A 12,090-nucleotide genomic window follows, 5' to 3' on the forward strand; every position below is an offset into this window, starting at 1 on the left:
ATGCGCTGAAGGACATGACATCTTACACATTGATAGTAAGCAGATCTGTTTCTGTATATCGTTATCTCCGTGTCTGTCTTACCAATAGGCTACACGATTCTCCATCTCGCTCTGGCTGGATCTGTACGTTCCCAAGATGCAGAATAGCCGCGATTATCTTAAATATACTCATCTGGTGAGACTCCTTCACGCCTGTCAAAGCACAAAGATATGCATTTTATTTCCAACACAATGCGAATGCCAATATTTACTGAACCATATCAACATTCATGAAATATGGAAAATATCCCAGCACTCTGTGAATTAACACTATGGCAAGAATAACCAAAAAAAAAAACATTATAATAATAAAATAAAAAAGTACCATGGATGAGAATTTCTATACACCATGGGTGGCCAACTCCAGTCCTCAAGGGCCAACAACAGGTCAAGTTTTCCGGATATCCCTGCTTCAGCACAGGTGGCTCAATCAGACGCCTAGTCAACGACCTGAAAACCTGACCTGTTTGTGGCCCTTGAGGACTGGGGTTAGACACCCCTGCTATAGAGGATAGAGCTTATTAAATCTTGACTCCAGTTCAGCAATGGAAGACTATTATTAATAGATATATATATGTTTACTTAAAACAAATGATTACCGTTGTTACCCGTGTCAAAAGTAGAGCGTTGTGCAAATTTTAATACGAGAACAGAACTATCAAATCTTAATGAATCCCCGTTGCAGTTCAGAGTTTTACAAGTCACGATTGTCAAACTAAGAAAGTCAATGTTAACTTCAGCAAAGAAAAACTCCACGGATATCCTCGTGTGATACAATAGCCAGGACCGACATGAGAAGTATACACAGACTTTCTTCCCTTTAAGATCACATAAGTGCCTTCTTTGATGTTTTAAAAGCCAGTGTAAAACGGCGTCATATTAGAAATGTATGCAACAATCAGCTGTTAGCTTGAGGCATCATTGTACAGTATTTGAAAGGCAGCAATTACATGTTTTGAGCGAGGCATTACAGACGGCTATGCCACTGCATAGCCAGGAAGAAGCTGCAGTGAATAGACAAAATCAACTTCAAATCAACTCAGATGCCGCAGGCATTCAATCTGAAGAAGAAAACCGGTTTCCTACAATATATTTGCCCTGCAGTCATGAAAAGGCTCTGTCTGGTAATGAGCTTTTGCATACGCCTCAACAATCTGCGCGGTACATTATCTTATATAATAGCGCTCTTGCCGACTAGGGCATGTTGAATAGGTTTACGCGGAGCGGGGCTGACATTTATAAAGCAAATCAGACGCGTAGCGGTACTGTATTTTTAAACTTTTACCATTCCGTGGTAAATTAATGCTTTGGTTGGTTTTTTTTACCATCTTTAGCGCATGTCTTTGGGTGGTACGACTTTTGGGGGGAAATAGCCAAAAAGGAGTAAAGCACACCAAAAAAAAAAAAAGATAGCAAAAAAGGTAATTTAATGACTACAAAAAGTCACGGCAGCATTCCATTTCGTTCCATTTCGTTCCATTCCGATGCTACTTTGACTTTTTGTAGTCATTAATTGACCTTTTTTGCGATCTTTTGATTTATTTTCTTATTTTTTGGTGTGCTGGACCCCCTTTTGCTCATGATCTTTACTCTTTGACCAAACTATTTGTCTTAGCACCCATGCTGTCATTTTTTATTACTTTAGACTTTTTGCAGGGGCATCCCAAGTGGCTTGACCCGATTTCCCCCCCTCCCCCTTTTGTTTCACATTACTTTTTGGGCAGCCATATTTACTAAGGGGTGCCAAGTCAAAAGTCACCTTACGTCCCATTAAAGTGAATGGGTTGTACGGGGCTTGACTGCTTAGCACTACTTAGTAGCCATGGCCCTGGATCTCTCGTCTCCCCTTTCACAGTGGCAAAAATAGGTACAAACTAGCTAAGGCTGCGTCTATAGTAGAGGAGACAGCACAAGCGACGTGGCTCGTGCCGAAAACAAACACTAGGCCGCCAATGTATTTATGTATATTGCACACACGGGGCGCGTGCATGCACAAGCGCGACGCAGAGATCGGTGCATCACGCGACAAGAAACTTTGAATTTCCCACGCGACGGCCGGGTCACGTGAACGGTTCGCCCAATGAGGGCGATCCAGCTCCGTGACGTCACGCCCCCCCCCCCTCTGACACGCCCCCGTCACGCCTCCCTGTCGCCTCTGCCTGCAGGACAGGAAATCTCTCCTGCTGCTTTCACTTTAGCCGAGGCCTAAGTAGGTACAGTATGAATTTCTAATATTCTTAAGCTGCAAAAGTGTTTCCATCCGAACCATATTGTCCATGTACCCCACGCATGTGACATCTCCACTAATCAAATGCAATAATCATACAGTTTGGTCACTGAATTGATTTGAAGATACTTCTCTATTACTTGTCAAATCCAAATGGTCAGCAACAAGAAATCCATGGCAGTTCCTTGCTGGGTTTCTGTCACTGATGTTATTATGAGTCCAGTTCACACTGAAATATGAAATGCCATTGCAGAGGTCCTGTGCCCTGGCTGGTGGAAATCTTTCTGACAGGAGCTATTTAAATGCATCCTTTACCCAGAAGTGTGAAAGCATGCCGCGTTTTCTCTAAGTCATCAGCGTCATCGATACCGTCAATAGCCGCGTTGCCCCCCTGAGAGGTGTAAAAAAAATCCTCGGCGTGCGCTGTTGAGATAAAAAATAAAAATGTAATTAAAGCCGGAAAATGAATGATGACATATATATAATAATCCCTCGGCATAGCTCAGAAAGCAAACACCATTGCCCAGAACTCTACAAATGAAGATCACAGGGCAGCAAATACAACCGTCAACTTTTCATATCTGTACATCCTATCAAAACATGGGTACAAAAATGGTGCAAGGGGGCATTTCTGACATGTAAACCTGCAGCCCGAAACGTTGCAGGTTATAGCACTGTGTGTATATCGTAGAAGTATTATCCTACTTTCTCCCTGAAAATATATCTAAGGCAAATTAGACTTTTTTGGGGCGATCTAAAAAATATCGCAGCTCAATTAATAGTCAGTTGCAATTGCCTTGTTTGCATGCAAGATTTGAACATCACACAGAATTACATACCTGGAACCAAATGGCGTAAAAAAGAAAAGACGCAGTTTTCGCACGGTTGTGCCCTGAAATAACTACTTAATAAATATAGCGAGATACAAATCCGTACGAAATATGCTCTTATCTCAGTTTAATGAACAGCCACCACAGATCCCATAGAGTCTTTGTATGTAAGTACGGGTCTTTTTTATTTATTTTTACATAGAGCCAACAGTGTACCCAGCGCTAAACAAAATTACAATACAGAGAAAACAAACACTGGGGTTAAGGGCAGAAGTAAATGATAACTTTGTTTTTGATGGTTTAGGCTTCTTCTACAAAGCTTTACGCACTTACACCCGATACATATTCAGTGCATCGTGCCATTCGTGTTCTGTGAACATGCCCCGCCTGGCTGTACACCGCACCTCTCAGATGCACATATGGTTGCTTTTTAAGGGGGTAAACTAGTCATGAAATAAGCAGTAATTCAGGCATACTTCAGCAGAATAGACTTGATTAGCCCAGATGTACCGTTTGTTGACCCAAAGAAACAGAAGATAAGCAGATAAACAAGTTATTGAACATGTATAGTGGGTGGATTGTCATAACATTGAACTTGTGTAAAACAAACCTTAATTTAGATTACTAGTTATGATTAAACATTGTTTTTGTACCTCACTAAAATTAGCCCTCAGCTAAGGTGTGTTGCCTTCCAATGTTTTATTTTAATTGTATACACCATTTATTAAAATAATATACAGTGTATACCAGTGGTAGGCCACAGGATATACCTCAAGGGCCGCACATTACCCACATTACATATAGGAGTTTCTTCCCGCCCCCCTCCAGCCAGCTTGGTAATGCCGGCGTGCTGATGGAAACTGTCCCACTCCTCTCCTTACACGGGGTACTAGTGATTAGCACGTTCATTAGGCAGCTCAGGGAGTGGGAACAAGCTACGATCCACACCACCATCTCCACTCCCTCTGCACTGGGGAGAGAGGGCGAGTGGGGTACTGGGGTATCCAGCAGCTGGGGGCCACAGGTAAGGCATCCAAAGCCACATACTGTATGGCCCCCCGGCCACCTGTTGCCCACTGTTGGTGTATACCAGTGTTTCCCAACTACAGTGTTCAAGTACCCCTAACAGTCCAGGTTTGAAGAATATCCTCACATTAGCACAGGTCTCTCAATCATTTTGACAGAACCCCCTGTGCTCATATCTGTAAAACCTGGACTGTTAGGGGCCCTTGAGGACTGGAGTTGGGAAACACTGGTGTACTGTATGCTATGTATTCAAAACTTCACAGGCCTCCACGTTTACTATTCACTTACACTTGTGACCTGTTTGGTTTTGGAAGCTCTGTACTCATCGTTTCATCTCTGAAGAACTCCGATGTTGGTTCTAAAAGGTATCACGACCCACAACCAATCTACACTTCCCCAGGGTCAGTACAGATACTACTGTACAACTTTAAAATTGCAAGTATATGTAAACTAATTTTCCCATTAATGATGGCTGCCATTGCGGTGTTTTTGAACACAGCAATAAACCACCATGAGCTGCAGATATATCCGTATAAAACATCAGTAATAAAAGCGCGGTGATGGTGTAGATGGCAAATGGACCAACATAGTCCACATGACGATCCTCATCGGTGTGAGCAAATTATTTTTAACCACAGGGAGATGAGCAGAAGAGAAGATCTCTGTGCAGGGTTGCCACCACTCTGGGTTTGACCTGGAGACTACGGGTTGTGGCAACGCATCTCCGAGCAACTGGTTTACCTGGTAAATCTTTGGGTAGCGGCGGCGAGTGGCATCCTCCTGGCATCTCCCCTTGCAAATCAAGTCAAAACATGGCTTTGTAACTAAAATGGTGCCGTGTTGCCATAACAATGGGACGCTATGTGACAACGTGATGTCACGCCTTGGCGCCCCCTTGTCATGGCAAGTTTATGCCGCGTGGTGCCGCGATGTCACGAAGCATCCCGTTGCCATGGCAACGTGGCGCCATTGATGCCGAGCAGCCATGTTTTGACTTGATTTGCAGGGGGAGATGCTAGGAGCTTGAAGGTTAACCTTCGATAGAAGTTGGCAACCCTGTCTCTGTGACGGCTTAGGATTTATAAGAGGAGTGGTTACAGATAACTACTGTGTTGCCCCATATTAAAGAAAACTCATACACTGCATACAGTACGTGGGTTTCATTTAATTGATGGCTGATGGGCGAGATTGGCTCCTTTGTAAGGTTTCAATTCAGAGCCAAATGAGACCGATGTCTGCAGAGAAGGAAGCTGCCTGAAGCAGGAAGGAGAAAAAGGGGGTTTCCTACAGTTAATTACACTAAATATGAATGCTTTTTTACCGGAGATTCCTGTAGCTGTTGTCCTGACTTGAGGGAAGTTAGCAGGTGATATAAAATCATCCGGCGCCATATTTACGTAGCCAAAAGACAACTTGCAGCCCATTCCCTTGAACATATGGCCCTGTATGTATAGTATAACTATAGATGTACCATGAGTTTGGCCAGAGTTTGCCAGGGGAAAAGGATTGTGGGAAACCCTGTGTCACAGGGAAAGCTACATGCAGCCTAAAATCTGGAAGCTGTGGCTGCCCACGGCTGCTTCTTTCTCCCCAGAACCCAGGGAAATTGATCTGTTTTCCCAGCGCTCTGGGGAAGATCGTCTTTTGAAGGAGATATATTTACATTGTTTAGTTTGTTCTTTCTATTTTCAAAGCTTAAAGCCTTTTACAAACCCCTTGCATTGTGCAATGTTAATAAACGAACACTATTTACATGAGAAACTACCTGTAGTCTGCGGTGTGACTTCCAACCGTACGTTATAGAGACAAACAAGAGAACTGCGGGGCAATTTAATATCCTATTACAGTCCACCACCACCACAGAACATGAATTATCTTTATCGCTTGATTATATTTCCTTCCAATGTCCAAAAATGTTATACAATTTTGCCACAATAACAAATTCAATAAAAAAAAATCAATATTACAGCTGCCTCTCTATACAAAATATAGCCTTTATTTTTCAGCTTCAGTAAATCAGGATTATATGTATTTATATAGAATGTAGGTAACAAAGTAACGTAAAAAAATACAACGCTGGAAACATTTGTAACTTTGTTACAGAAGAAGGACTTTGTGACAGTTCTTCGGTTTATCTGTAACTACAGTGTTACCTTATGTCGAAAAAAGTATAAGCTACCTGCAGTTAGGTTGGAAAAAAAGGTCGGAAACCGGTAAAAGTAGAACTATAAATGTAAAATAAAACTATAAATGTTATTGCAGACAATGAAGACCATACTGTAATTACTAAGCAGTGGTAAGCTCTAAGCCAGCTAAGGGTTAATTCATTTAAATGAGCCATATGGTACATAGAAGGTTAGCCCTACTTCGTGCCATATAGAATAAGCCCATTCATAGAAGAACTGTTCTTGTATGAAATATTAACTTGGTTAGTATTATTATTGTATAGTTTCCTAGAATTTGTCATCACCGGTAATAATTGGCTACCTGTCTATCAACCGGCGTCCACCTGCAGTTACAGATTGTCTGAAACGATTGTGTTTTTTACCCACCACGTGAGTATAGGTCCTTATGACTACTCCATGTTTGAATAAAGTTTCCTAATTTTACAGTATTATGCTATGGAGCTGGTGCTCCTCTTCTTTTGTTTTTTGTAGGTATCTGTGATCAGGCAGGATCACAGAAAGAAGCCTGTCCTCCTCCATACAGACTGTTCTCTGAACTGGACTATTCATCTGTTTCATTCACGTGATTGGTTTGATTTGATTTTAAAGTATTATTGTTGGCTTTGGTATTGCACTTTCACATTTAGTTTATTTATAATACCTCAACACATCACACATTCACATTCACACTCATTAGCGCTACTCTATGTTTGTGTTATATACCGGAGCGGCTCGTTTCCTGCATTCTGGCTGGCGATTGAGTATTACTCATAAATGCTTGTATCCCCGTTATGTTTGTGAGTGTGCATTTTTATACATTCAACTACACATACATTTTTGTAAACTTTACTTCGCTATGAGTGCGTCTGTTTTTTGTTTGTTTTTTATATACACACATATATATATATATATATATATATATATATATATATATATATATATATATATATATATATATATATATATATATATATATATATTACAACAAGACAAACTGCCTGCAACAGACTAAGCAAATAATGAGTACTTAAATTAGTAATATAATAACCACTAACGGTGCTAGGGACTAGAAGTAATATAACAATGAAAAGAAAAAGAAAAGCGTCCCATCTCAGCACTCAAGTATACTCAGAACAAATATCAAAGAAAATTATGATTTATTTAACAGCACAAATAATCAAACATAAAATACAAAAAATATTAAAACAAACCCTGACATCCTCCTGTGATAGAAGCCTCGGAAGGAGAGGCCCGCCGATCGGGGCTTCCCCCTCTCCTCTCCGGGTCCGCCGGGTCCCCCGGAACCCCCTGCCGCCGTCCCCCACATCGTGGGACACCAGGGCTCCCTCGGGGAGCCCTGGACGCGCGTGCAGGGGGCGCAGGCACCCGATGACGCGGGATGCCACTAGCAAGCCGGGAAATCTCCCGGCTTGCGGAACTGGCCGCACTCTAATAAAGTGTGCTGCCAGTGTATGCTTGCTGTGTGGTTTTATATTTACTAGGGGTGAAGCCGGCCTTGTAGGTTCAAGGGGTTATTGTTAACCCCTTGTTCTACATATATTTTGTGCTTATAGGCTTTTTTCCCCTTGCTTTGGGTATTAGGGGTCCATTAGTATCTTCATAGGGGATTTCCCCTGTCTGATACATATTCTATCACAGGAGGATGTCCGGGTTTGTTTTAATATTTTTTGTATTTTGTATTTTATGTTTGATTATTTGTGATGTTAAATAAATCATAATTGTCTTTGATATTTGTTCTGAGTATACTTGAGTGCTGAGCTGGGACGCTTTTCTTTTCATTGTTATATATATATATATATATATTTATATATATATTTATATATATATATATATATTTATATATATATTTATATATATATATATATTTATTTATTTTTTATAAAGGAACCAAAGCAGACCATACACTTTTCAGTATTTGGCAGACAACACACTTTCTCAAAAGGACTTAATTTATATTGATCGCCATGTGCTGAAACAAAGTGAAACAGCAATGCAGAAGAAGCAGCAAGATAGATTTACATCCAAATGAGAGCTGTGCTCGTATACTGCCAAATTTCAATGACTTGCCATGCACAACATACAGTATATCTCAATTCCCAAACCTTCAATGTGAACAACTAAAATTGTATCATATTATATATCTTATATCTGTATGCACAGTTGTACGCTTCCCAGAGACCACCCGTAAATTACACAGCATTATGACAGATACTTAATGTATTCCGAGTTTTATTTACAACCCGTGGACTTAGCCAAGAACTGGAGAACATCAAATGCTGATCAGTAGAATGCTTTAGCCGCCAATGGTGCAGTCAAGGAATTCACTAAGAAGAAGGTCCTGTATACCAGTCATGTGCAGGGAACGTCACACACAGTCTAAAATATTGGACTGGGGGAGAAAAGTCAGTTGCCTGCAACACGTTTACAAAAGTGTTTTTGTAGTAAAACTGCAAAAATAATGTGTTCACATAAAGGAAGTTTTGGAAAAGTTTATCCAACGGAGGCCATGTCAGTAAATGATAAAGTTTCATCTCTACCACCCAAGCTAATAACCCAGCTACCGGTTCATCTTGGTGCTATGAACGACTGCAACTTTCAAAGAGGTTTTCATTACAGGGAGAAAGTGTTCCGAGATTGCAACTTTGTGCACTGAATTCGTATAACCCAATACATTTTAGTAGATTAAGGATGGTAAACAAACTTGATATTGCAACTGTAACTTGAAAAATAAACCTTGTTTTAGAGACATATACGTTTACAAATATGATCTCCAATGGGTCAGAGAAGTTCCCTCATGAATGCACTCACTGCAGGCATTAGGAATAGCATATATGAGTCAGGGAGATATAATTTCTCCTTTATATGGCTGTCATAACTGACCATGTGAAAGGCTGTACTCTAAAACATCCAAAGCAGGTCCAGTTGGGACCATGAAAACAATAACAATGTATTATATTAATTAATATACATAGGTGAAGTTTATATTTACAGTGAATAAGGTATAAAATCCCCAAGGTGGGGTGGGGACGATGAACCGCACTGGGATGTGTGCTATAAAATATATGTCAATGTATATCTGTAGTTAGTAGTATATAGGCATGCCTCCAGAGAGGTCTAACTAACTGTGTACCCTGATAGTGGAGTATTTGGCTATAATGTACATGGTGTATAAACATATCAATGTATAATGCAATTCCAGATATTATACATATATATATATATATATATATATATATATACATACTGTATATACATATATATATATATATATATATATATATATATATATATATATATATATATATATATAAATAATATGTAGTTATATCTGGATAAATGGCACATATCCTGTCTATCCTGGCCTGTATACAGTATGTGGTTTGCTATAATAATGATAGATAATCAAAGAGCTATAGCTTCATAGTAGCACATATAACATATTATCAATCCAGCTATAGGGTGCATCCCCTCATGAAATACCTAGCCAAGGCAGTATTAATAAGATATATAATATACATATGAGCAACAAGTCCATATGTGACACCTCAAAATAGTAGGTACATATCCTATCCTCATATGCACTACAGCTGCACTGATAGGCACCTTTGTGTAGTGTCTAAGGCAGGGGGGCGCAAACTTTTTTCCCTGCGCAGCCCTGCTGGCGGTCACCTCACACCCGCGCCCCCCCTCATCCCCACTTACCTCGGTTCCAGCGGCATGGTGTCACGTTGCTATGGCAACGTGACGTCACAAGACCAAATTACGCCGCGTTGCCATGGCGACGCATGTAGGAAGCCGCCGGAGCCAAGGTAAGTAAAGGTTTAGAGAGGCCCTGCAGCTCCCCCGGCACTTAATTTAAGAGCCTTCGTGAAGCGCGCGGGGCCTCTATAAACCCCGCACCCCCCTGCCAGCAGTCTCGCGCCCCCCTGGGGGTCGCGCCCCCCAGTTTGCGCACCGCTGGTCTAAGGTTTAGGAATGCCAACCGCAATATAGTAGTAGTGGGACAATTAAACGATAGTACTCATGTAGTGCGACATGTATTGGGAGCATGTACATATAGTAAACCAATGTCTAGGGTGTACACATGTGGAAAGAAAGCTCTCTGGAAAGATGGGATAGTCACGGAGGACCGCCAGAAGAAATTATAACATGACACAAGCCATATAGTAGTGGTTTCCAGGGAAGCGTCGCCACTCTAACTGACGTCACCTCATGACGTCCTACAAGCCGATGTACGTTTCGCGTGACATGGCACGCTTCATCAGGGGAGGAGGAGTCAGGTAAGCTAATCACAGTTGCTTTATGTATAGTCAGCAAAGGACGCGCTGAGCCAATCGCAGCGATGTACCAAAAAGTTCACCCAATCAGATCCGATCGGAGTCCGCAAATGAGGGATATCGGGCTAATGACTTTATCATGATCTCGTAAGAAACAGTACAACGTATATAGAGACAGTGGTAGGTAGAATAGTATCGAAAGACAAAAATACCCAATGCTACATCCAATGTGACAAAAAACATAGTTAAATACAGGCAGTCCTCGGTTATCCCACAGAATTCGTTCCGGAAAGTAGTGTTGCATAATGAAATCATTGCAAAGGGAGTCCCATATTAATCAGTGGCGGTGAGTGTCGGATAAGACATGCAAGCGTCGGAAAACGGCCCCATAGGATTGCATTGTAAAGTGTCGGATATGCCATCCGTCGTAAAGTAAAACGACGGTTAGTGAGGACTACCTGTACTTCAATGTTAGTATTCTCATGCATAGGGATCATTTAGTTATATCCGTAGAGCCACTGCAGAGGTAAATGAGAATTCTCACAGGTAGTGTTAGGACCTGCATATACTGGTCATGCCGTGAAGTGGCTGCAGGCTTATAACACTTTGGCCAAAGGGTTTAACTAAATGACCCTTACTAATGAGAATACCAACATTGAAGTATTTAACTATGTATTTTGTCAATATGGATGTAGAATTTAGTATTTTTGTCTTCTGTTGTATACATTTAGCCATGCTCCGTAGCACTCCTTTTGACACAAATATAAATATAATGGGGTGGGTTCTGGGGTTAGAGCTTGCTGGGATTGTGTGTTCATTAATTTTAATTTTCACTGGTATCAGTTGGTTGCAGGTTAGTGGTAGCAGGTTATTCCATGTACCTGCGCAGGACAGGTCCACTGGGGCTATTCTCCCTCCACTGCTGAAATAAATGAGAATGTTCACACATAGTGTTAGGACCTGCATACTGGTCATGCCGTGACGTGGCTGCAGGCTTATAATGCTTTGGCCAAAGGGTTTAACTAAATTACCCTTATTCTCATGAATACTAACATTGAAGTATTTAACTACGTATTTTGTCACATTGGATGTAGCATTGGGTATTTTTTATGTTGTTGTATATATTTGGCCATTATCAGTAGCACTCCTTTTGACACAAATATATATTGTGATACAATCACTGTCTCTGGGTGCTGGAATAGTGCAATAAGGGTGCTTTCCAGTGTACGGACATTTAACCTCCACCTGGAAAGCTTGCTGCAGCTGCAACTAATTAAGCAGGATGGACTACTAAAGAAACAGGAGTTTTAAAAGTCAGGAAGTTGCCTGCACACAGAGAGAGACTGCTTTTCCCCAGAGAAGGGGGGGGGGGGGGAGAGTTCTCCCCAGCTAACAAGAGGCTGGCACAGTCCCCTAGGCTTCTGGATGGTGGTCTGCTGGGACTGAATAGGTTTTAATCCCAGGAAGAATGAAGGACGCAAGACTGTGCTGAAGCAGGGATGTCC

General features: G+C 41.3%; 1 protein-coding gene across 2 annotated transcripts in view; it reads right to left on the reverse strand.

Annotated features, from left to right (window-relative positions):
* The window catches only part of MYO5B (myosin VB), a 340,466-nt gene that overhangs the window by 131,786 nt on the left and 196,590 nt on the right, over nucleotides 1-12,090 (reverse strand). For both annotated transcript variants that reach the window (XM_075586196.1, XM_075586185.1), the window contains exons 8-9: nucleotides 2,582-2,689; nucleotides 83-192 (exon numbers count right to left, since the gene is read on the reverse strand). In XM_075586196.1, coding sequence (XP_075442311.1) covers nucleotides 83-192; nucleotides 2,582-2,689 — 218 coding nt within the window. The remainder of the gene's footprint in view (nucleotides 1-82; nucleotides 193-2,581; nucleotides 2,690-12,090) is intronic.

The sequence above is a fragment of the Ascaphus truei genome, chromosome 1 (assembly GCF_040206685.1).
Source record: "Ascaphus truei isolate aAscTru1 chromosome 1, aAscTru1.hap1, whole genome shotgun sequence".
In the NCBI taxonomy this organism is placed as follows: Eukaryota; Metazoa; Chordata; class Amphibia; order Anura; family Ascaphidae; genus Ascaphus; species Ascaphus truei.